General features: G+C 52.2%; 11 protein-coding genes across 11 annotated transcripts; 4 read left to right on the forward strand and 7 right to left on the reverse strand.

Annotated features, from left to right (window-relative positions):
• Window positions 1-1,012: 1,012 nt before the first annotated feature.
• Window positions 1,013-1,686, reverse strand: ACET3X_000177 (uncharacterized protein; the record flags this gene model as incomplete). The annotated part of the gene is made up of 2 exons (XM_069447083.1): window positions 1,013-1,624; window positions 1,678-1,686. The coding sequence occupies 2 exons, from the start codon at window positions 1,684-1,686 to the stop codon at window positions 1,013-1,015; spliced, it is 621 nt and encodes a 206-aa protein (XP_069310419.1).
• Window positions 1,687-1,972: 286 nt separating this feature from the next.
• On the forward strand, window positions 1,973-2,997 carry ACET3X_000178 (uncharacterized protein; the record flags this gene model as incomplete). The annotated part of the gene is made up of 2 exons (XM_069447094.1): window positions 1,973-2,198; window positions 2,255-2,997. 2 exons carry the CDS (start codon window positions 1,973-1,975, stop codon window positions 2,995-2,997), a joined length of 969 nt encoding a protein of 322 aa, XP_069310420.1.
• Window positions 2,998-3,093: 96 nt separating this feature from the next.
• On the reverse strand, window positions 3,094-4,921 carry ACET3X_000179 (uncharacterized protein; the record flags this gene model as incomplete). The annotated part of the gene is made up of 2 exons (XM_069447105.1): window positions 3,094-4,647; window positions 4,712-4,921. 2 exons carry the CDS (start codon window positions 4,919-4,921, stop codon window positions 3,094-3,096), a joined length of 1,764 nt encoding a protein of 587 aa, XP_069310421.1.
• A 721-nt stretch (window positions 4,922-5,642) lies between these two features.
• Window positions 5,643-7,407, forward strand: ACET3X_000180 (uncharacterized protein; the record flags this gene model as incomplete). Its single annotated transcript, XM_069447117.1, has 4 exons — window positions 5,643-5,932; window positions 5,988-6,252; window positions 6,290-6,717; window positions 6,768-7,407. 4 exons carry the CDS (start codon window positions 5,643-5,645, stop codon window positions 7,405-7,407), a joined length of 1,623 nt encoding a protein of 540 aa, XP_069310422.1.
• Window positions 7,408-9,535: 2,128 nt separating this feature from the next.
• ACET3X_000181 (uncharacterized protein) lies at window positions 9,536-10,228 on the reverse strand (the record flags this gene model as incomplete). Its single annotated transcript, XM_069447127.1, has 1 exon — window positions 9,536-10,228. One exon carries the CDS (start codon window positions 10,226-10,228, stop codon window positions 9,536-9,538), a length of 693 nt encoding a protein of 230 aa, XP_069310423.1.
• A 3,029-nt stretch (window positions 10,229-13,257) lies between these two features.
• On the reverse strand, window positions 13,258-14,978 carry ACET3X_000182 (uncharacterized protein; the record flags this gene model as incomplete). The annotated part of the gene is made up of 3 exons (XM_069447138.1): window positions 13,258-13,746; window positions 13,794-14,480; window positions 14,532-14,978. 3 exons carry the CDS (start codon window positions 14,976-14,978, stop codon window positions 13,258-13,260), a joined length of 1,623 nt encoding a protein of 540 aa, XP_069310424.1.
• Window positions 14,979-15,704: 726 nt separating this feature from the next.
• Window positions 15,705-17,133, reverse strand: ACET3X_000183 (uncharacterized protein; the record flags this gene model as incomplete). Its single annotated transcript, XM_069447149.1, has 5 exons — window positions 15,705-16,112; window positions 16,167-16,230; window positions 16,281-16,567; window positions 16,628-16,751; window positions 16,892-17,133. The coding sequence occupies 5 exons, from the start codon at window positions 17,131-17,133 to the stop codon at window positions 15,705-15,707; spliced, it is 1,125 nt and encodes a 374-aa protein (XP_069310425.1).
• A 554-nt stretch (window positions 17,134-17,687) lies between these two features.
• On the reverse strand, window positions 17,688-18,925 carry ACET3X_000184 (uncharacterized protein; the record flags this gene model as incomplete). The annotated part of the gene is made up of 3 exons (XM_069447160.1): window positions 17,688-18,266; window positions 18,315-18,671; window positions 18,722-18,925. 3 exons carry the CDS (start codon window positions 18,923-18,925, stop codon window positions 17,688-17,690), a joined length of 1,140 nt encoding a protein of 379 aa, XP_069310426.1.
• Window positions 18,926-19,376: 451 nt separating this feature from the next.
• On the forward strand, window positions 19,377-20,553 carry ACET3X_000185 (uncharacterized protein; the record flags this gene model as incomplete). Its single annotated transcript, XM_069447171.1, has 2 exons — window positions 19,377-19,407; window positions 19,460-20,553. The coding sequence occupies 2 exons, from the start codon at window positions 19,377-19,379 to the stop codon at window positions 20,551-20,553; spliced, it is 1,125 nt and encodes a 374-aa protein (XP_069310427.1).
• A 73-nt stretch (window positions 20,554-20,626) lies between these two features.
• On the reverse strand, window positions 20,627-21,058 carry ACET3X_000186 (uncharacterized protein; the record flags this gene model as incomplete). Its single annotated transcript, XM_069447182.1, has 3 exons — window positions 20,627-20,727; window positions 20,777-20,956; window positions 21,004-21,058. The coding sequence occupies 3 exons, from the start codon at window positions 21,056-21,058 to the stop codon at window positions 20,627-20,629; spliced, it is 336 nt and encodes a 111-aa protein (XP_069310428.1).
• Window positions 21,059-21,222: 164 nt separating this feature from the next.
• On the forward strand, window positions 21,223-22,711 carry ACET3X_000187 (uncharacterized protein). The gene is made up of 3 exons (XM_069447193.1): window positions 21,223-21,315; window positions 21,363-21,595; window positions 21,642-22,711. Exons 1-3 carry the CDS (start codon window positions 21,292-21,294, stop codon window positions 22,573-22,575), a joined length of 1,191 nt encoding a protein of 396 aa, XP_069310429.1. The 5' UTR covers window positions 21,223-21,291; the 3' UTR covers window positions 22,576-22,711.
• Window positions 22,712-23,993: the final 1,282 nt, after the last annotated feature.

The following is a 23,993-nucleotide window of genomic DNA, read 5'->3' on the forward strand; positions in this document are numbered from 1 at the left end:
ACTATTGGTGAATTTACTAACCCAATCCTGCTTCTTATAGTTCTGCAAGAGCAAGCACTCACTTGTCCTCGATTGGCTATGCATCCTGTCTCCGGGCACGAATCGATTGCTCCATCCAACAAGCGAAGTGATTCTACGGCAATATCCAAAGACTTGAAGTGATCGAGAGCGGCGAAGACGGTGCAGCGCAAATTATAATGAAGAACGACGAGATCATTGAGATTGCCAGCGACGCAGAGAAGACGGAAGTTCAGGGATGTGCTCCATCGGGAACGAAATATGTACGAAGACCGGTGGACCTGACGATATACTTGCGGGTTCCCAATGCGCGGGGCAGCGATTCCTGGAAAGTCATGGACGGCCTTTCTCTCCTAGTCCGGGCCGAGCTTGAGCGACGTTTCAAAGAGACTTGGTCGCTCACTAGAAACAAGGCTCAAAAGTACGCAGAGTACACTCGCAACCCGGCAAAGTACATAAGCAGCGAGCGCTGCATTCAGAATCTACTCATCTGTGGTGCGCCTAGTCGTCATCAGTCACTTAGGGAAGGCAATAAGCTCGGAAGGATTGCGGATGACAGATGCATCGAAGCTCGTCGACCTTGTGCGTACTTTGCCACGTACAGGAACGAGTACATCATACATCTGGTGCCATTGCCCGCAGATCTTCGAAAAGGCAAGGACTGGACACAGATTGGTTATTGGATAAATCAACTAGGCGCTGAGAGACTACAGGGAGGGATCGAATAAGACCAAAAGAACTCGTCATTGCTTGCGAGGGCAGGACAGGATCTGGTCATTGAACCTTGGGTGTTAAGAAATGAGGAATGGCTACAAATACAAACATCGGAAACACACTTACAGGTCTCTAGGATGCCATGAGTATGGTCCGTGTACTGACTCCTCGAATGCCGGCGCTATGCAATATGATGAAATCCCAACTACTGCGATATGTGCTCGTTGTACGGGTACAGGGAGAGTGTCAAAATCAAAGTGAGAATAATGAACACCCCTGGTCAAACGGCGTCGACAGCCACCCATTCCCCGCTCCATATGCCATCCGTCTTGCATCCTGGACAGCTCACATGATCGCAGCCAGTTGGCTTTGTGAAGTCGTACTCTTCCCAAGTGATCTCTTTGCCATCTTCGTCGTTTGCCATGGCCACATCCTCTGCCTTCTTAACGTCGGCTTCCACACCAGGCATTGCAGCAGCAGCAGCAGCAGCCGGAGTTTCTACGCTTTCCACAACTTTCTTTGCATCCTCTTCAGTCTTGCCACCTACATCCTCATAGCCACCTTCTTTCCCACTAACAGCAACACCGACCTTCTTAAACCTGCCTCCTGCGGCGCCAGCAGCACCACCTCCGCCGACCTTGGTAAACCGGCTTCCAACACCAGGCTTCTTATTCGCATTCTCCACGTCGATACTACGCATCTCTAGACCCTGCTTTGGCTTGCTACTCTCGGTATCGTTGGAAGCAGTGAGCTTCTTCATATCGGCGAGACGTTGGCGGTGGTTGTGGTCGTAGGAGCGGAGGTGGTTCTCGTAGTCGAGTTGGCGCGGATAGCCTTTGTCGCATATTGTGCAGTTGAACAGGCGGACTGCCGCCGGTAGGGGGTTATTTCGCTACGCATTGTGTTAATGGATGAACTGGAAGAGTAAGTAGGATGAATACGTACTGGAGGCATGTCGTGCGTCTACGTATGATGTGTTCAGGTCTTCAAATACGTCGTTAGCGTACTATACCACCAGTTGTAGCAGTTCTTCAAATGGAGGTTCAGATTATCGCGTTGCGGGGTAGTAAAGTCACATAGTTGTAGCAATGGAACCTTTGGTGTTGTGGCTCAACTGCACGCGCCTCGGTCTAACACGGCCCCACTTATTTCTCTCACCGAATCAACGTCATTCCATGTCTCAGCAACGTAGCACTTCCCAAGCCACTGCAGTCTGCACCACCACGACGCAGGTCACAAGATGGAGATCAATCCAGACCTACCGCCGATAGAGGATGAAGAGATGGGCGTCATGGGCCTTACCGAAGTCGACCCTTCGCCTGTCGAAGACACACCGATGGAGTTTAGAGAAAAAGGCTATTTCCCCGACCAGGAACGACCCGACAAGGAAACAGAGGAGATGAGGGGGATTCGAAGGATGAACACACTGGGATTGCGGTTGGGCGACCATGGAACAGCTTGGTGGCGTACGTATTCCTGCCACCACAAAGTTGAAGGATGCAATGCTGATACTGCTCTGTAGTTCTCCGCATACAAAAGTACTCTTCCTACACCTTCACAGCCTTCGCCGCCCTCCACATAACCAACGTGTCCATAATACCACTTGCCACTCGCTCTGTCGCCGAATCGAATCGCTACCTCCTGCTCACACGACCATACTACCAATCTGCACTGACCGAACCCCTCCTCGTTGGTCTTCCCCTCGTTGCACACATTACATCTGGAATTGCACTACGGTTATGGAGAAGGAGACAGGCTCTGCAAAAATATGGTGCTGAGACGCGAACCGACAAGCGCACGATCCCATGGCCACAGCTGAGTGGGACAAGTGCGTTGGGCTACGCTTTGGTACCTTTTGCTAGTTTCCATGTCTGGACTACTCGTATTCTGCCGCTCTACGCACACGGCGATTCCTCCCTGATCAACCTCCAATACATTTCTCACGGCTTCGCACTACACCCGGCTGTTTCGTTCACTGGTTTCACAGCACTTGTAGGAATTGGCGTATGGCACTTCGTCTGGGGCGCGGCCAAATGGTTGGGCTGGGCACCAAGCCAGGTCAAGATGTCGGAAGAGGATCGGGCGTTGGTCAGGAAGAGGAGATGGTATACCATCAACGGGATCAGTGCGGCCCTGACGGCGTTGTGGCTAGCGGGCGGTTTGGGCGTTGTTGGAAGAGACGGCAAGATGGTGGGCTGGGTAGGCAAGGAATACGACGAACTATACAGGTATCTTCCAATCGTTGGGAAATGGGTGGGACAATAGACGGAAAGTAGCATGCGAGTTTTGCATTGTAGTATACCCTTGATAGCGCATCGACAAATTCTACAAGTTCTCGCCAGCATACTTGACCCCACCTCCTCAGTAGTCAATGTAGATCCTCCCCTCAAGTGGTCGCAGTACAGACCCCACCGCCTTACTATACGAGCTCACCAGTAGCCTCAACCCCTCGACATCGTACTCCATCAGCTGTTCCTCTGTCGTAAAGTTGAGCACCACAAGCGCCGTCTTCTCCTCGAACTTCTTTCTATAAACAAACGTCCCAGTTCCCTCTGCATCCACCAGCTCGAATGATCCATACACAAAAACATCCTTGTGTTCCTTCCTCAATCTGAGTACGCGCTTGTAGAACAAAAGCACACTATCAGCATCTTTCTCCTGCGCCGCAACATTGATCGCAGGATACTCATCATGTACCCTCATCCACGGGTTACCCGTCGAAAACCCACTGTTCACGCTACCATTCCACTGGAATGGCAATCTCGCATGATCTCTAGCCATGAGCTGCAACCCGCGCTTAATCCTCTCCTTGCGTGTAGGATCCGTACCGTTATCTGCCAACCTCACGGCTTCAGCCCAGTAGTTCTGGCTTTCAACATCTTTGTACTCTTTGCTCACATCCCAAGACGCCGGGGCATTAATCATGCCGATTTCTTGGCCCTGATAGAGGAACAGTGACCCAGTCTGACCAATCAACCACGAAGCAAGAAGTTTGCCGCTCTTCTCTCGCCATTCTGGGGCATCATTGGCGAAACGCGATATACTCCTGCCATTGTCGTGATTCTCGTTGAAGACTGTCGTCCATGCATCTGTTCCCTCGACGAAGCACTGCCACTTCTCTACGATGCGCTTCATATCCGGTAGTTCCCACTTGGAGAAATCGTACTTGTCGTTGCAGCCTGGTGGACCTTGGCCCAGATGCGTGATGTCGAATTGAAAAACCATATCTAGCTCTTTCTGCGCTGCACTGACATACGGTATAACCGACTCGGGGTCTGGGCACATGGATAGTTCGCCTACTGTTACGACGGGTAGACCGTCGTAGGTCCGGTAGTGAGAAAGGACGTCGCGATTCATCTCATTGATGAACTCGTGAATCCGGGGGCCATTGCACCACATTTGTGCGGCGGGTTGGATGTCACTGGTAGGATCGATGACGGGCGCGTCAGCAAATGGAAGGACTTTGGAGTATTTGTTCACTGTGTCCACTCGAAAACCGTCGATGCCTTTATCGAGCCAGAAGCGCATTGCCGAATCGTATATCGCTTTTCGACAGTCTTCGTTCGCCCAGTTCAGGTCCGGTTGAGTTTTGTCGTAGAGGTGGAGATAGTACTCTTCTGTGTGCTCGTCCCAAGTCCAAGTTCCGCCGGCGAAATATGAACGGTAGTTGGTAGGCGGCATGCGGTTACCTTGCTCATCGTATCGTGCAGGTTGCCAGAAATACCAGTTTCTTTTTGGGTTGTCCTTTGAACTTCGACTCTCTTTGAACCAAGCGTGCTGGTCACTAGTATGATTTACAACAAGATCGAGAATAATCTTCATGTGATTCTCGTGGGAAGCTTTGATGAGCTTCTCGACGTCGTGCACGGTGCCGTATGGTGCATATACGCCCTCATAATCAGAAACATCGTAGCCCTAATGTTTAGGTGTGCAAGATTAGCGCAAGCTTCACATGGATCTCATACATCGGAGTTCTTACCATATCAATCTGAGGAGAGTCAAACATGGGCGATAGCCACACTACATCGACACCAAGAGATGCGATGTAGTTAATATTTTCGAGTATACCGGGAATGTCTCCCCAGCCATCGCCATTACTGTCCTTGAACGATGCAGGATAGATCTGGTAGAATACTGCTTCCTTCCACCAAACCTGTTTGTGGTATGAAAGGTCTACGTGTGGTGACATGGCAGTATGGTAAAAGATAAGCTCGCTATCTGTGCGAAGCTTGGAGTATCTTTGGCTCAAAAGGCTGTGAAATGAAGATGGAATGCGATCTGGTCTGTTCAATCGATTCTGCACGAGATGATTGGTGAAAGCTGGTAGTCGTAGCGATATGGTGGCAGCTCGAGGCATCAGTTTGCTGGAGAAAAGAGGTTGAAGCTCTCAAGCCCGTGTGATCTGTTATCCCAACTGCTTCCCGACTCTCGAATGGTCCCACCCACATACTTCGCCATGACAAGCACTCTGATTCGTGGTTATAAAGACCGCTTGTGGACGGTTGGCATGCCTGGGCGACTCGTATTAGCCCCGCAATGCAGCATCCGTGTTGCTCCCGCGTTGCCTCCGCCTTGGCTCCGCGAAAACCCCAATACCTTGCCGGATCATGACAGCTTCTCCGCATTGCCTCCGATCAATTGACAACGAAAAGACTCGTGAACAGAACCCGAGTGGCGTCGCCTTGTGCCATTGGGGTAATCTAGAGCGTAGCGTGAGCGGTTTTCCTGCCGAAGCTGGGGCACCATGGGGAGCTCCAACTTGCCGGGCTTTCGCTAACCCGCATCAAAGACCACCCTAGTCTGACCATGATCACCTGTGCTCGTAGATGGTTATAAACTCAGCATAAATCCTCAGCAGTATTGCATCAATCCAAACCTCTTCTTCACAGTACCTGCCACTCAACCCGACGATGGCAGAGAAGGACCTTCAACAGCCTATGGCAACACAACTCGTGGCGCCAAATGAGGAGGCGCAACATGCTGCTGACGATGAAAAAGCCATGACCCTCGTCCAAGCGATCAAGCTCTATCCAAAAGCGGTCGGCTGGTCAGTCGTTCTCTCGAGTGCTCTGATCATGGAGGGGTATGACCTTGCGTTGTTGGGAAGTTTGTATGGCAGCCCTCAGTTCAATCGCAAGTACGGTGTCTTCAACACCGCTACAGGCAAATACAGTGTTCGGGCTAGTTGGCAGAGTGCTCTGTAAGTTTCATACGGATCCGACTTCCAGCTATGGCACAGTTCCTGACTGCATCAGATCGAACGGAGCACGAGCCGGTGAAGTCATTGGCTTGTTCATCAACGGCTTCGTCAGTGAGCGGTATGGCTACCGAAAGACCATGATTGGCGCTCTGATTGCGATGACCGCGTTTATCTTCATTCTCTTCTTTGCACCCAACGTTCAAACACTCGTCATTGGTGAGGTCTTCTGTGGGATACCCTGGGGCATGTTCCAGACTCTCACAACGCAGTACGCATCGGAAGTGGCACCTGTACGACTGAGGCCGATTCTGACCACATTCGTCAACATGTAAGCCTGATCGATCGCTTCTCCCGAAGCTAGTTGCTAACCCATCAAGGTGCTGGGTAATGGGACAATTCATCGCAGCGGGTGTGAATCGTGGCTGCGTTCAGCGTCCAGATCAATGGGCTTATCGTATCCCTTTCGCCATACAGTGGGTCTGGCCACTACCCATCATGGTCGGTGTCTTTTTCGCACCTGAAAGCCCTTGGTGGCATGTTCGAAGAGGAGACAAGGCAGGCGCTAGAGCTGCATTGCTTCGTCTGACTTCGCCGGACAAGGATCCAAACTTCAACGCCGATGAAACGATCGCCATGATTGAACATACCAACGAAATGGAAAAGAATATGTCGGAAGGAACACGGTGGGCGGACTTGTTCAAGGGAACAGACCTCCGACGGACCGAGATTGTATGCTTTGCCTGGATCGCTCAAACAATCTGCGGAACCAACATTATGGGCTACTTGTCAGTATATGGACTTGTGGTCAGCAAGAATTCTGGCTAACAATGAGCAGCGCGTATTTCATGCAGAAGGCAGGTCTCCCAACGGTGCAATCGTTCAACATGTCGATGATCTCGCTAGCCCTTGGTCTGATCGGTACCGCTGGTTCATGGTGGCTGATGCAGAAGTTTGGCCGACGAACAATCCACTTCTCGGGTGGCTGCACACTGTTTGTCATCCTCATCGTCGTCGGATCGTGCTCTTTTGCTGGCACACAAGCGTCTAATTGGGCCATTGGAGCAGTTCTGATTCTTTTCGTCTTTGTGTACGACTTCACGATCGGTCCGGTAACCTACTCGATCGTTTCGGAGATGTCATCCACGAGATTGAAAGCGAAGACTATCGTTCTCGCCCGCGCACTTTACAACATCTCGAACATCGTCGTCAACGTTTTGACGAACTATCAGCTCGGCGATGCCAATTGGGCGTGGGGTGCGAAGACGGCATTCTTCTGGGCTGGCACCTGCGGTTGCGTTGTGGTTTGGGTTTACTTTAGACTGCCAGAACCGAAAGGCCGGACGTACGGTGAGCTTGACATGTTGTTTGAGCAGCGAGTCAGTGCCAGGAAGTTTGCTAGCACGCAAGTCGACCCATACGGGCATGGACGCGTTACTGATGAGAAGAGTGCTGTGAGCCCGGAGTGGAAGGAGTGAGGAAGAGTCAGAGACGCGAGCGCTAGGATATAGTCTCCCACCACATAGAGAAGGCTGGTGATCTCCGATGTCTCAACGTATAGTCTTTGTGAAGTCTTTCCGTTGCTCGACGCGTACCTGACGCAAGATACGCGCTTATTGATGTGACGTAATCTACCTCGGCTATCACACAACGCGTCTGACCACCCGCTCGGGTCGCCCACCTGTTCTCCTAATATCCATGAACAGCACGCACACGCACGAGCTTGATGCAAAACACACCCGTCAAAACGCGCAAAGTCATTTCGAAGGCCTGTGACGCGTGCCGCCGCCGCAAGACCAAATGCAACGGCTCGCAACCTTGCGCAGGATGTCTATCAGCAAACCTAGCATGTACCTTCGATGCACCAAGAGGCCAAGGAGGCAACAGGGGCCCAAGAGCCACTGTTCTCAATGAATTGAGGTTGATCCCACAGAGCAGCGTGGACAACGCGCAGGATGCTTCATCGCCGCCAACTATGGCGGCCATAGCAACGCCCGTAGAGTTCACGCAGAGCGTGTTCGGAGAGTTCATTGGCCTCTACGAGAGCCGTATACATAAGCTGGTATCTCTTCTGCCTGTCGAGACATTGCGAGAAGAAGCTACAAGAATGCAGGTTTCGCCCATCTCTTGTCAGCTCATCTTTGCATTCTGTGCATACATCGCAAACTTTGGGGACACCGACGATGTCAACTGGGGGCCCACTCAGTCTTCACTGGTAGACTCAAAAACTTACTATTTAGATCACGCTTTGCTTTCCCTGGACCGAGCCAGGATCACACAGGTTGACCCTCGATCCGTTTACATATCCTTCTTCTTGTACGGAGCTTACGCTGGCCAAGGAAACTACCGTCAGGCATGGTTCTATCTGAGAGAAGCAACAACCCTGTTCATGATGTTAAAGGATGGGAATCAAGACTGGTTCGACACGGAAACACGAAAACGAATGTTCTGGATCTTGGTAGTTTCAGAGAGGTAGGTTAGACGATCGTACGGTTGGCGTATGGCACTTACTATTCTTCAGAGCACATGGTGTTCGCAGAAACCGGCCAATTACTCTACCTGTCACTCCCTCGACTCACCCACTCGACGCATATGAAGAGCCCGGGTTACACTACCTCACATCAATCTTTCGGCCCCTTGGTGATCTCTTCTTCGCAGTGTGGAATGGATCTACCAAGGAATGTAGTAAAGAGTGGTTACTACAGCTCGAGCGCGACGTTCGCACTGCGCTGCCTGTGGTACTCGAAATCTCGAATGAAGAGACTGCGAACATCCGTATATCGCAATTCTGGTTACAGATCAAGTTATGGGAACTTTTCCCTCGCTTTGGTTATCTTTCCACCGACTCTGTTTATGATTGCTTGACGTTCAGATACCCTATCCTGGTGGCTAGAGACCTGACTATCCTTTCGATGAAGCTGCCTGTCCAGAGCCTCCAGATTCACGGCGTTGGCATGGTGCGTTGTTCTCGTCCAAGTCCACGTCGTTGCTGACATAGTTAGACTGAGAAGATATTCGATATCGCCTGCGCCTTGGCAGATGTCCTACCTTTTGTATCCTTTCCAGCATCCCAGGTGGAACTTAGCCCCCCTGATTACTTGACGCAATTGATGCTGCTCTTAGCAAAGCTGCCAGGTGGCTCCTCGAAGTTCATACCTCTACTGCTAGCCAAGGTCAACGAACTACTGCCCGATTTGATGAGGCATATGTGTGAAGCGGTCCAGATACCCATTCATATGATCAACAACCCTATGAGCCCAGACACGAGATTTGTATACGAAGAGGAGGTCGGTAGAGGTCTTCACGCAGATTTGAGGAGAGTAGCATAGCGAGAGGGAATGAGATACATTTAAGAACTGCAACCAGGTCGAACCGGACTGGGTCTCAGCGTATCTAATCGTGAAATTTCAGACAAAACCACAAAACAGTACAAATACCGGAGCCTACAAAAGGAATAACGAACGATCTAGCCACCCTAGCGGCCAGCGCTAGGGCAGCTCGCCGCCGACAAAACTCAAACCCAACCCGCACATCCTGACCATCCTGGCGCTGGTCGCCAGGATGACCGATCGTCAACCACAATACAACCAGCATGGCGACCAGCGCTCATGCGAATCTCGGTCTCAACGCACGCCGGCGCGAGATTGCGCCCTCGATGTCGCCATCGATCACCGTCTCATAGCCGCCCCCAGGACCACAAACGAAGATGAGCTCGCTGCTCAAGCGATTGTACCTTGTGTCCCTCTTGGACACCACTGTGGCCTCCGGCTGTTTGTACGACCATGGCGGCCGCTCGCCGTGCTTCTCGATGTAGGCGAAAGCCTTCTCCAGCTCCGTCTCCTTGTTGATGTTGGCGTAAAGCCAATGGGCGAGCGGAATAACGATCGGGAGGGAGATCGCCACGAACGTCCAGAAGAAAACAGCGCGGAGAAATCGCCATACGAGATCGATCTCGTAGGCCTTGCGGCGGCGGAAGGTCTCGTACCAGTCGGTGAAGCCTGACCCAGGCAAGTCTGAGTCGAAGCGGTCTCGCTCGAAGAAGAGGTCTAGGAGGCGACCGAAGGTGTTCTGGTAGAAAGGGTCGTTTAGGCCCGCCAGCAGGCAAAACGACACGAGGATGTAGGTGTTGAGGGCTTTTCGGTACCCGGTCGGCAGCGCGAGACGATGTATGAGGACGTGGCCTATGGCCCAAGAGAAAAGGGTGCCGATTGCGATGCGTAGCTCATCTGAGCTCGCGGCGAAGACGGAGATGAGCACCAGGCTCAGGAAGATGCGCAGCTTGTTCTGCGTTGACAGCATTGTTGCTGTTGTTGTGGTGGTGATGGGAGGGAGAGGAGAAGGAAATTGTGCTGGTGGTGTTGCTGGTGTTGCTGGTGTTGCTGGTGTTGGTGTTATGAAGCGGTTTGTTGATGTTGAGCAGATGTATGTGGTGTCTGCTGAAGAGTAAGAGTTGGAGGGGGATGAGCTGTTTAAGTACCCTGACCTCCATTGCAAAGATGAGATGATGATAATAGCTAGTATTATTACAATAGGGTATGTTTCGCTTTTCACCTTCGATCTACAATGAGAACTGAACAATAGAGCGCAGGTATATATCGTCCCTTCACCTCGAAGGTCAGCGAGAATGTATACAATAAGAAGTTTTCAGAGAAAAGACACGCCTTTTGCGCCACTTTCACCTTCACCTCCATTACGTATACGCCAGGTTGAATGTTCGCACAGTTCGCATACAGGATGCTCTTCCAAGTTGTTCCCAGAGGCTGCTATGCGTCCCTCGCTGATCAAGCTGGTTTCCAAATCTGTCTCTCACAGTGCCCGAAAATAGTCACTGTACCTGTTCCTCGGCGTATTACCCCCAATGGACACTCAGCTACTTGCCTCAGCAAGTGGATCATACTGCTCAACCAGAATCATGTGTTGATTTGCCCAGTCTCTAAACTCTTGGTTCATTTCTTCTTCATCTTCATGAACATCCATGTCTTCGGATGCCCTTGGACTATTCCAGTCTCCCACATCACTGTCGCCTCCTGCAATTGTACCAGTCCTTCTTGCATTCACCGGTTGTGATTCTTCTCTGTCGAGCCAGTGGGTTGGAAGCGGACTTCTTCTTTCGTTGTCGATATCTATGCCATCCATGGATCTCGTGGGCTCCGGTTCATCAACCGCGGCGGCATTGTGAGCTGGGGCTTCCGCAGCCGGGGCGTTTCGCGTCTTCCAGTTCTTGGGAAGGGTGAATGCCCAGGCTGAGCGGACACCACCGGTTTTGTATGCCTCAAAGGCTTTGATGGTGGGCTTGCGGCGAATCGTGCTGCTTACTCGCTCGAGCCAGGTCTGGCTTGCTGTGTCATGGATCCCTGGGCTTGGTATTGCTCGCTGACTGACATTCGATACTGAATCGATGGGTCGCAAGTGTCCTGATGATCTTGGCGTCGTAAAACGATTTTGCCGGCTGGCAGTCGGTATCGAAGTGGTGGGTTGTAATCGAGATGATGCATTGGATGTGAGGATTGTGTTGCGAAACGTCTCTTCTCCATCATCTATCTCCATTGACCGGAGGAATTGCTCTACTCTCGTCCCGCTCTCTCCTTCTATTTCTGGTGTTGGATATTCGGGTTCTTCACCAGTTTGTTCGAGCACGTTGTGTCTTGTCAAGCAAGTATTCGCAGACCGTTTTCGGCGAATCGAGAAAAACCGCGTAGACGTCGATGCCAGTCCGGATTTCAATTGTGTTTCTTCGGCATCGAGTTCGAGCTGGGCGTTGTTGAGTAAGGCCTGGCGAGCTGCCCGCCTTTTGCGTTTGCGCTCATCACGATGCTTACGGATCTGTTACTGCTGTCAGCATTGAGTTCTCATGATCTTCGGCGATATATCATGCATCAAGGGCAGCCTTGCATGACATGCTTCATACCTTCGCTAACCAGTTGAGGTGGGGATGATAGACAGACTGTACTTACCCATTCCATATTGGCGGTTCGTGCAGTGTCTTTGCTGTTTTGACTGTCACGAACGCAGAGTGGAGTTGAAAGGAAACAAGCAGTGATCCTCAAGAAAGAATAAATAGTGGAAACATGCCGGAAAAGATGCACTCTGACCGTGCCTGCGAAGTTTGGTACCGTGAGTGGGGATGCCGTCAACTACAGGCTGAGGTTGATTGAGGGTTCATGGAGATGTCATCATGCCCACCTCTTCAGGGCCTAAACATCTTATAGCTGTATTCGCTGCATTTGGATTACTCGTGCTAACGCGCTATGTCAACTTTCGTTGACGTTCAAAAGGGGAAACAACTCAGTCCCGGACAGCCAATGCATGTACAGTGTTTAACTCAATCTTATTACATCGTTTGCGTCATGATCAAGCCTTCTTGAGCTGGCATTCGAAGACTAAGACCTGTGGCTACGTGTTATTCCCTCACCAAGCAAACGTTGGTTCCGTTACCATTGCCCTTGCCATTGCTAGTAGTCCCTCTAGATCATCCGTGAAAGCTTCCTCAAGCCACCTGTCTAACATCTGCTCCTTCTTCTCACGGCTGAGGTCGATTCCCACGCTATAGGCATGGAACTCAAGACTGGTCAGATGCATAAAGTATGCCTTCACCTCTCTCAAATGTCCCCAAGTAGCGCATGTAAATCTTTCCACGAATCTATTCTCAATACATTCAAGATCCACGGACAGGATGTCGTTGTATTTGTGGATACGAGCCGCTCCACTCTCGGAATTTTTCAACAGGCTTTTGCCATATGCCGCAGTCGTCAATAGATTTTTCGATCGCGGCCTTGAGAAATTCTTTTGAAATCGGTGACGATGATTCGGTTTCGGTGGTAGTAGTAGACTCGTCCTAAAAGCACCAATTCGTTTGCATTATAGTTCCAACGGATGGTCAGCATACAAGCCTCGGCTTCTCTGTTAGCTCACTTAACCCATCGCTAGCATTCAAGCACTCGTTGATCATTCCGTCGACCATAGTGTTGATTCTCCCCTTCATGTCCTTGAGCATACCCAGCTTGGCATCGTTGCTTTGCTTTAGACCTTCGGCGATCTCAGTTGGTGTCATGGAGGCCTTGCGCGGTACTCTCCGATGGTGTCGCGATGGCGTTCGTTTAGGTGTAGCGGTTGTGTTGTGAAGTCAGTGTCAGAGGTTTTTGTTAGAAGGCAAGAGCGACTAGCACGAAAACTACCAGGTCATAAGTGAAGGTGAAGGCGAACATGAAAACACGAAGATGGGAAGTTCCTTAGTCTGTATTTGGGGAGCTAACATCCTTCCTTACAAGTTATCTTCTGCCATGTTCTCTCAACTGAACATGAAGGGCAGGACATGGGGTTTGCTGCCTCTAGTCCGAATCTGAATCCGACGAGATCCGATCTCCCCAATGGTTTACGACATGGCTCCTTGCCAGACGCAACAAAGAGTCATAGAACTTGATCTGCTTGATAAGAAGCTGCTTAGAGTCCCACTGACGCTTGTCCATTTTCTCCTCACATCTGAAGTCCAGGTTCTCGAGTGCCTGCTGTTCTTTCTTGATACGGACCAACTCCGCACGACACAAGTCGAACGTCTCCTGCCAGATGTTCTGGTTCTCATGCTCCCAGAGATGACCAATGCCGGTGTGGATCTTCTTCATGCGTGCATGTTCATTAGCAAGGTCTTCAAGGGCTGTTTCAGTAGAGAGCTGCTTGTCTAGTCGCTCCTTGGCTGCTACCCCAGCTGCCGAATCGCGTTGTTGGACAAGTTCAGAAAGGATTTGTTCACCATGCTTGATAAACTTTCGCATGTCTGGAACTGGAGCAGCAGCCTGGATGCGCTCGATCTTTTTGCGTGCCTGAGTAGTGGTTAGAGTGATCCGGAGTCAGATTTAGTTGTACTTACTGTAAGCAGCTCCTCTTGTAGACGGCCGCAGTCGGAGCAGTTGTCCTCAACGACATTGACTGGCACCGTAGGTCTCTGGCGCTTGTTTGCGTTGGCAGTGGTGCTTTGCCTCGGTCGAGTGGATGTAGGGCCTTGTGCTTGAACTGACGATTGAACGCGAATGACTGGAGCTGCCGGTTCGTAAAAGGTGTACTCATCAAGATCTGTGTCCAGGTCTATACCAAAAAGTTCTGCGACATTGCAAAAGCATGCGATCTGCACGCTGAGTGTGGCGCAATCTTTTCTGTATGTCTCCTCCGCCTTCTCAATCTCGCCGGCCAGCTTGTCCCGGATACACGCTTTCTCTGCCTTGATTGCGCTGAATGAATCGGCAATGAGGATACCCTCCTTCGCGTCTTCTTCAACCAACGCATTGTGTGCTGGAGTAACGACCTGATTTGTGGGCAAGCGAACGTGGATTTCCTTCCTCTTGTCTAGGATGAGTTCTTGTTTCTTGATTCGTTCGTGCCACTCATTAATCAAGTCATTTTCGGCGGTGAAGGATTGGTTCGCATCGTCAATGTCGTGTTCTAGCTTGGCCTTGCTTTGTTCCAGAGCCTGCTTGCAACGATCAATGCCGTCTTTGACTGTTTTCGCGAGTTGTACTTTGTCCGATGTTGAGGCTGTTCCGATGGACTCTGGAATTTCCTAGCGTCTCGCGTCAGTCCATAGTCTGAGTGATATCGCGGCCATACATACAGCATATGTCTGCCCTGCAGGCTCGCTCAACATATCTTCATGGCTCCGGTGTGCTTGTTCGAAACCGTTTTGTGCTGCATCACCATTGGTGTTAGACGTTATGGTTTCAAGCAAGCTCAGGAATTCTTCGAGCTCTGTTTTTCCAGCGAAGCTCTCTGTAGATCGCCGATGTTCCTCAGGGTCGATATGCTTCTGTTCACCCTCGTAGTCGTATGGCTGCTCAAGCTCGTCCGTCGCCTCGCTCTCAATATGTGACTCTTGCCCATCCTCACTCGGGATATCGTCGTAGTCCTCGTCATCTTCATAGCCGAAGCACTCGTCGTCGTCGCTCCGGTCATACTCTTCTAGAAATTCGGACAAAGCATCGTTCATATACCCGACCTTTTTGTGAACTCGCGGAGTACTAAGCGGGTTCTCCGAGCTCTTGCGGCTTGAGTAGTCAGACATCGTTATGCGCTTTTGCTACTTTCGTGATCGATGCCGTGCTAGTATGATAGGACGTGGGACGCGATCGAGAGACGATAGAGTCGAGTATGGTTATGGCAACGATAGGAACCCACTGGCGCAGGACGTGGATCCACCCATGAAGGTGAAGATGAAACTCAACAACCTCATCGTCTCTTTCATAGCCACTGTCAAGCGAGAAAGGCCATCTCCTTACGCTTTTTAGTAATCAACAGGCAACATGGTATTCATCGCTCATCTCGGACGAGGTGCCACGCTGTGTGTCGAAGCATGTCCGCAACAGTGTGTGCCATGTCTTTCAGCTTTGAAGTGAAGTCGACTTGCTTGCCGATAGACACCAGCACTGAGATGCCAAGTGTCAATGTCAACAACGGTGCGTGATAGAAAGAACATGAATCAAAAAGGAGGTACCCACATTTCATCCCAAATACTACGTCTCGCAGAAGTCAATCCTTGTCTCGTGCACTCACCCTGGTCATCAATATTGAATCGTTAGATGGAGTTGCAATAGAATACTTGTACATGCAATCGAAAATGCCGTCTACCTCAGCCGGAAAAAGTAGGTTCAATCATCTGATCATACAAATCCAGTTCAGTTACCAAACCCAGATCCTCGTGTCTAGCCCTACGCCTTGCATACGCAATGTACCGATGAAGCACACAACGCTGAAAGCCACTACGCTATCCTCTTACGTTCCTTGCTCAACCTTATACCCTGAGGAGCTTGGCAGCGTAGTCTACAATCAAGCTCTCGGTGGGGAAGCTCATCTCCTCGAGCTTCTGGGCATAGGGTGTGGGAACCTCAGCACCAGTGATACGGGCGGGGGGTGCCTCCAAGTAGTCAAAAGCGTACTCGCAAGTAAGCGCCATAATCTCAGATGCGACACCGAACGAGGGGAAACCAGACTCTACGCAGAGCATGTGGCCGGTCTTCTTGACGGACTTGACAATGGCCTCGACGTCGAGGGGCTTGATGGAGCGGAGGTTGATGACCTCGGCCTCGACACCGTACTTGGACTTGAGTTGTTCGGCGGCGACGAGAGACTGACCAACGCAGCGGGAGAGGGTGACGATGGTGAGGTCCTTGCCGGGGCGCTCAATCTTGGCCTTTCCGAACTAGGGGGTTTGTCAGCGTGTGGACGTGGTGGGGAGGATGGCGGGGTAGCTTACAGGAATGACGAAGTCGTCCTTCTGGGCCTCCTCGCTCATGGGGAAAGACAGACCGTACAGAAGTCTGCCATTGTTAGTAAAATAGCCTCCCGTCTCATCTCTGCTGTGACCTACTCGTTCTCGAGAACCACGACCGGGTTGGGGTCACGAATAGCGGCCTTCAACAGACCCTTGGCGTCCTCGGCGCTGTATGGGGAGACGACCTTCAATCCGGGAATGCTTCCGTACCACGCAGTGTAGTCCTGGGAGTGCTGAGCAGCGACACCGGAGGCGAAACCGTTGGGACCGCGGAAGGTGATGTTGCAGGGCTGGATACCTCCGGACATGTAGTGTGTCTTTGCGGCGGAGTTGATGATCTGGTCAATGGCCTGCATGGCGAAGTTGAAGGTCATGAACTCGCACTGTTGTCGCCGTCAGAATTGCTTTTTCTTCCAGGGCATGGTGGCGGCTCAGAAACTCACAATAGGGTGGAGGCCAGCGAGCGCAGCACCGACAGTCAGACCGGCGAAACCAGACTCTGTGATGGGAGAGTCGATGACCCTCTTCTCACCGAAGCGGTCGAGCAGGCCCTTTGTGACCTTGTAACTGTTGTCGCTCAGTCAGCACCGCCCTTGATTCGATATCGACTGTGCACATCCTGCGATATTTGCCGTCCCCAATTGCACCCTCCTCTTTCTTATCGCAGTCATGTCACATGCGTCGTGGTGATGGTGGTGGGCACGTACGCTCCGTTGTATTGCGCGACTTCCTCTCCGAGCACGAAGACCTTTTCGTTTCGCTCCATCTCCTCGGCCATGGCCTCGTTGAGCGCCTCTCGCACAGTCATCTCCTTCTGGCCCGACGCATATCCTCTCCTGGCAATTGACGGTGTGATGGCTGCGGCGCGGAAAGCTGGTCGGAAGGCGGGCGCTGGCCGCGAAGCCGAGACGAGGCGGGAGGCCGGGCGGAGGAGCCTTGAGGCAGCCATTGTGGGTGGTGTGTGAGGGTGGAGGTGTGGTGAGGTTTTGCCGTGGGCGAGTGATGGCCGCTGAGCTCTGCTGTACAATTTCTTCGGACTTCGGGGATGCGAAGTTAGTCGTTGGGGCCCTGAACGCGCTAACAGTCCAGCTCTGGTGCACGGCCCCCGCTATAGCGAGAACACCCGACCTGCATCGTGCGTCCCGTCTCAACACTTGCGAGCCTCATTGACCCTCTCGTCATTTACTGTAACCCTGCTCTGAATGCAACACTCTGCCTGGTCAGAATATGCACCCAATACTTCACACACAGTCCACGATCCAATCATGTTGCTTAGATGAGCAGATTACTTCTTCTATTCTCTATGATCACCACGTTTCGCGTTACCATGATCGTCCCTAGACCGTGCCCTACTTCAATTATTACAGTATGTATGCGCGTCTCCCAAGCGCGTCGTGCAAATGCGAGGAGAAGATGCCCCTATATCGAAGAAAATGCCTGCAGACCAACAGGGCCCTAGATGCGAAGAAAGGTCTAATGCAAAGGGAAGCAAGAATCGAAGGCTTATGCGTCGGCGGGTTTCCTTCCAACCATGAGGTACATGGGTGTGAAGAGCTTCTCCTGTCCACCAGCGACGAGGCAGTCGGCGGCAAGCGCAAGACTGTCGGCAGTCTTTTGTGTGCCCTTGGGAGCGAGACCGATCATCTCAAGACCACCAACGAACTTGTGGATGATTCCACGTCCGATCTTGGTCATGCGGAGAATCGTGGGAATGTCGCCAATGGTGCTGATGTACTTGAGCTGGCCAGAGAGAGGCCAGTACCAGGGGTAGGGGTCGTCCCTGTCCGCCAGATCCTCGTTGTGCTCCAGCACGAAGCCGGCAGCCTTCATGGCATCAAGCGCAACCTCGATCTTCTCCATGTTTGAGATACCGTCACCAATCTCGATGCCAAGACGGATCTCGCGGTGATGGGGGTTGTCGTTGTCGTACTTGTCGGTCATGAGCCACTCGTAGACGCCAAAGACACCGCCAGGCTTGAGAACGCGGAAGATCTCGCTGTAGATGCCCTCGAGCGACGGAGCGTGGACAGTGGCCTCAATGGCGTAGACGGCGTCGAACGAGTTGTCGGGGAAAGACATTTGCTACACAAGTCAGTGAGGGGCACTGAGTGGGGTTGGGGTCAATCTTACCATGAAGTCACCCTTGGTGAACTTGAGCTTGTCTGAGAGGCCCTCCTTCTCGGCGTACGCAGTGGCACGCTCGATCTGGTAGTCGTTGTTGTTCAATCCGACGACGTTGACACCGGCGAACTTGACAATCTCACGGGCAGGGCCACCAACACCGCAGCCAACATCCAGTACGCGCATGTTGTCCTGGAGGTTCATCTTGTGGGCAAGGTAGTGCTCGTGGCGGGCAATGGCCTTGTAGAAAGACTCGCCATAGGCGTAGCGAGCAAAGTGGAAAGACTGTCCCCAGCCGTACTCGTACAGGTCGGTGGCGAGGTTGTAGTAGTGTCTTGTGAGGGTAGCATATTCGTCTCGTCGTTCCTGGGTCTGTTAGCATCCATGGTACACGTTGAGATGCCACATATACACACCTTACGTGTCTCCTCGGTCTCGTCGCTAGCGGCCTTGTTGTCCCAGTGCTTGAAGTACTCGTCTACGGCGGCTTGTTGGGCAGCCTTGTCCTTTTGCAACATGGCAGTCATGCCACCGCGAGCCTTTGCAGACTTGCCGTGCATGGCCTTGTTGAACTCGGCATCGCGAGTATGGTCTTCCTTTTCGAGCGCGACGGGAGACATGGCTGAGTATTAAGAGTGATACAAGGATATGTGGGGAGAAGGGAATGGAACGGATAGCAGAATAAACAATTGGAGCGAGACGACCCTTGGATGTTTATAAGGACGACCCTGGAGAAGAAAGAGCGGTATGGGTAGGAGATTGGGACTATAATTTCTTAGGGGGTTAACTGGTCCTGTCCAATCATGACCGACTCTGTACGCGGCCCTGGTCGACGGAGCTAGCGGTCGGTCGTTGCCACCCGAGCGCGTGAAAGCCAAGACCGTAAGTGCCGTATACTGCATGCAGTGCCTAGATTTCTACTGTCACTCACCTCAAAGCCACTACTCGCCGTCGCAACAACCACCGCGCCCCACTATCGCGTACTCCACGGCCCAGGATACGTTCGCTATTGTCGCGAGATTACGTTGCGACTTCCTTGCACGACTACACAGCCTACACAACACACTCACCATGCCGCCGCAAATCAAAACCGACCTGAACCGTACGTCATACTCTGCTTTTCAACCGCAAGTAGCCTATACTGACTTATGTAGGATCCGGCTGGGAGACGACTGACTTCCCGTCCGTCTGCGAGAAATGCTTGCCGGACAGCCAGTACGTGCAGATGCTGAAGGAGGACTATGGCGCCGAATGCAAGATCTGCACGCGACCCTTCACCATCTTCCGGTGGAAAGCCGACCGCACCGCGCGACAAAAGCGAACCAACATTTGCCTCACATGCGCCCGCCTCAAGAACTGCTGCCAACACTGCATGCTCGATTTGTCATTCGGCCTGCCCATCGTAGTGCGCGATGCTGCGCTGAAGATGGTGGCGCCCGGTCCACAGAGCGACATCAACCGCCAGTACTATGCGCAGGAGCACGAGAGAGAGATCGAGGAGGGACGGGGAGCGATGGAGGCGTACGAGAAGACAGACGAGAAGGCGCGCGACTTGCTCAAGCGTTTGGCGCAGAGTGAACCCTACTACAAGAAGCAGCGACGGATAGAGGCTGAGGAGGGAGAGAGCAGCCAAAAGGTACTACCAGCGCCGGGCGGTGGTGGCGCAGGAGGCGAGAGCAGCCACGTTCCCGGTCCGATCAGAACACGAGATTCGCGAGGCACGCCTGCACGAGGAGGCATGAGACCCGGAAGAGGAGGTCGCATGGGCGGCGCATCCGCTGAGCCAAACCCACAAGACTGGCTGCCACCCTCGGATCCCAACGTCGCATCACTCTTCGTCACGGGTGTGGAAGACGACCTTCCCGAGCACGAGCTCCGCAAGCACTTTTCACAATACGGTCAACTTCGGTCGCTGGTATGCTCGCACCGAGCGCATTGCGCATACGTCAATTTTGTAAAACGAGAGGATGCCGAGACAGCAGCAGGGACACTCAAGGGCAAGGTGGTTATCAAGGGTTGCCCTATGCGCGTAACCTGGGGCAAGCCCAAGCAGTTGGACAGCTTGGATCAGAACGTCAGAATGCAATATGCAAAGGAAGGACGACAAGTGGCAAGCTCATCGCGGCGGGCAGCTGCTTCCCAAGCTGCCATCGAGGCGGCACCACAAAACAGCCTGGATAACATGGTTGTGGCGCCTCCGCCAGGAGAGGACGACGATGTCAACTACGCCAGTTTGGCTGGCAACTAGGTCTGCATTTCTTGCATTGGGTCGGCGTTTTGGAATGTACGGGTATCATGATTTATTTGGCGTGGACAAAAGCCTAGGAGGAGCAGCACTTGGTTCCTCCCAATGAAGTCTTTCCCTTTCCTTTCTTAATATCGTCGTTGTTGCCTCTTTCGGTATGCTCGTGTATCCGTAGCTCTGGCGACTGTCAGCATTCAATCCAAATACCATAACTGAGCGAACGCACTGTAGCTGTCTGGTTCGGCCGCAGCTTGTCCTTGAACCACATTCTCTCGTAGGAACTTGGCGACTTCTTCGGCATGTACTAATGAGGCTTGCAATTCCTCGCTTCCGATTCGCAGGTCGCGATTCGACTCGAACTTCTTACGGGCTTCGGCGCGGGCGGCGAACAGGGTGTTCATGTCGCCTGTGCTGTGTGAGCAGCGGAACTACTCCGAATAGTGCGGTGAATACCTTCAAAGGCGATGCGCGCGGATCGCAGCAGGTTCCGGTAAGCTACTAGCGCCATTTTGTGTACGGTCGGGAGTGGAAGTAGGAAACCAAAAGCGTAGTGAGAGACGCAGTTCCGTTCGGAAGTTCCGCGAGGAAAGTTGCTCGCACGTGACATCGTTCATGCGAGGGGGATCCCTGCGGACGATCGATCTGACGTCGCGAAGGCGGCATCCACACACGAGCACGCTTCGCTGGCCTCAACGGTAGAACTCTAGCTCCCACACCGGGCTGCGATCTACCAGAGCCATCATGGTGTCCTTCTGGCCTTGGAAAGTAAGACAGTTCCAACTGCGCGCTAATGCAATTGCTAACTATGACAGGGTAGCGAAGACGCTGCCTCGTTCGAGAGGACGCTCAACACACTCACCGGCAAGATCAACAGAGCGGCCGCGCGCAATGACAAACAGAAGCAGCTTTCGCGACGCGCACGCGTCATGTGGACGCTGTATGCCGGCTTCGCCTATATCCTGGCTGCGGTCATACTCACCTTCGTGACGGGGTGGCAGAACTGGGGTCCTATCGAGGGCAGTGTTGTGGCTGGAGGGCCAGTACTGTATGTCTACACTTTGCTTCTCCATGTCACATATCTGACTCTCCAGACTCTACGGTATCCGTTACGCGCTCATGAGCTACTTCGACTACCGCATTCGCAACACCGAGAACTACCTCAAAAAGCTGAACAAGGAACGCGACGCTACCATTGAGCGCCTCAAGGAAGCCACCAAGTACAACTCTACCCAACAATTGCTTGAGAAGTATGGAGCATCGCCCAAGAAACCTGAGCAGCCACAGCAGGGCAATTCTCCTGGTCACAAGAAGTCTCAAGGCCCTCAGAAGTCGGTACCGCCTCCGGGACCCCGCACTGGCATGGCACCTCCCCCAACGGCAAACATCCAGCGACCTCAGTCCCAGCATCGTCCAATTACCCCACAAGAATTTCCCTCGAACCTCTCGTCACCCCAGGGCCCGCCTCCGCCCCAGCAACTACCCCCACCAGAGGCCCCCGGAGCTGAGTTCGCGCCAAACGCTTTCAGTACTGGTCCCGACCTGACCAAACAGTACACAGCTGACTCGCCCGCCGCCTTCACGCAAACCCACTGGTACGACCGCATCCTCGACGCTCTCCTCGGCGAAGACGAAACACAGGCTAAAAACCGCTTCGTCTTGATTTGCTCAGAGTGCCGACTCGTCAACGGACAAGCACCCCCCGGCGCCCGCACCCTCGAAGACGTCGGTCGATGGCGATGCGGTGGATGTAGTGCGTGGAACGGCAAGGAGAAGCCCCGCGAAGACGACGTTACGCGTCTTGTGCAAGGCTGGGAGGCTGAGCGCAAGGCCAAGGATGCGCATCGTAGGCTGAGTGTAGAGAGGGGCATTGATTCTGATAACAGGGAGACTGAGGAGGATGACGGTGGGATCCTTGGAGGAAAGGATGAGAGCTCAGGTGTCGATGTTGCGGCGGATAGTGGCGAGGATACGCCGCCGCCGAGTCGGAACACGAGGAGCAAATCAAGGGGGAAGGCGAAGAAGTAGATGCTGATATGGCTGGAGTGTCTCGATTCGTGTTTGGATGACACGACTATGGGCGGGATGACGGCAGTTATGTATACCAAAATATCGTTATGGCTTACAGTATGATAGGCCAAATATCTCAAAACTTTGAAAGATGTCCAAGTATCCTACATCGTCTCAGCTGCTTCTGTGACTTGCGCCGGGCCGTGCTGGTCAAGTATAAAATCTTCTCTTCCACGCCTCTATTCTAGACTTTCATCAATCACTCTCCATTGTTTGTTCTTCAAAAACTGAACTAGAAACCATTTATGGTGTGCACCTGCTCCTTTGTCTATTTTTACATTCCTCAGCACCAAAAAATGCAACACTGATAGAATGTGTGTAGTCGATTGTCCTATCCTTCAGAAATGCTCCTACAACATGCATGTCCGCGGTCTGCTGGCATTAAAAAAAATCAATCCGGCTGGCAAAAGTTGGCGGTGGGCATCGAGAATGGTATGAACGCAGAGTTATGGAGATTTGCCTCTGTCTCTCAATCGTCATCCTCCCAAGGTATACCATCGAAAAACAGCAACTATGGCCGACATGTTGTGCAAAGTAGTCACAAACGACTGCGGAAGGGATTACCAGAGCTCGCTATCTCGAGGTCGTTCGCCGCCGCATGATGGTGCGAAACGAACAAGGCCTACGAGCCATGAGCCAGGCTTGGGGGTATAAAAGTCTCAATCTGTCCGCTGGTTTCTTCTCTTCTACAAACTCACAGGCTTTTGAGTTGATCCAAAAATCAATCTCGGAAAAAAACGAATGCGCGCTTTTCTTCCCTGCGCTCTTTTTTTGAATTCCCAAAAGCCAGCAAGACAAAACCCATGTTTGCTCGTCGCTCTCCCATGAAAACAAAAAGAAAGATTGCGTAATTATGAGTCTGTTCCTCTTCGCCTTTGCAAACTTCTAAAAGTAGAGTCAGCAAAGTACATGCAATTGGTCCAGTTCCAAAACGAAATGAAACAACTTGCATGTATAAGGATGCCCAAAAAGCTTACAGTGGCAGACTTTATGGACCTCAGCCTAGTTATGGATCTACCATACATGGACGTGGCTCAGAAATACATCCTAATACTTCGCATGGAAAATACCTGGCGAGTGGTTGCTGCATAAAACCTTGGAACCCTCCGTCTTCGCTGGCTGTTTCTCGTCTCCCTCGTCCCACATATCACCTTTTGTTCTCAAAAGCATAAAGCTTACATGATATGAAGCACTTCTCTTCCTGTCTCGATTCAGAACACTGATGCCGCATAACCGGAGGTGTAAAAATATAGAAACATGGCACCTTGGCAGTACTTTCATCGAGCCTGGAGAACTCTTGAAAAGCAAACAACAACGGCTACAGCGTATGTCTGGTTCGAGACGTAAACTTGTACGAAACATCAGGTTACCGTCTT

Source organism: Alternaria dauci, chromosome 1 (genome assembly GCF_042100115.1).
Source record: "Alternaria dauci strain A2016 chromosome 1, whole genome shotgun sequence".
Lineage (NCBI taxonomy): Eukaryota > Fungi > Ascomycota > Dothideomycetes > Pleosporales > Pleosporaceae > Alternaria > Alternaria dauci.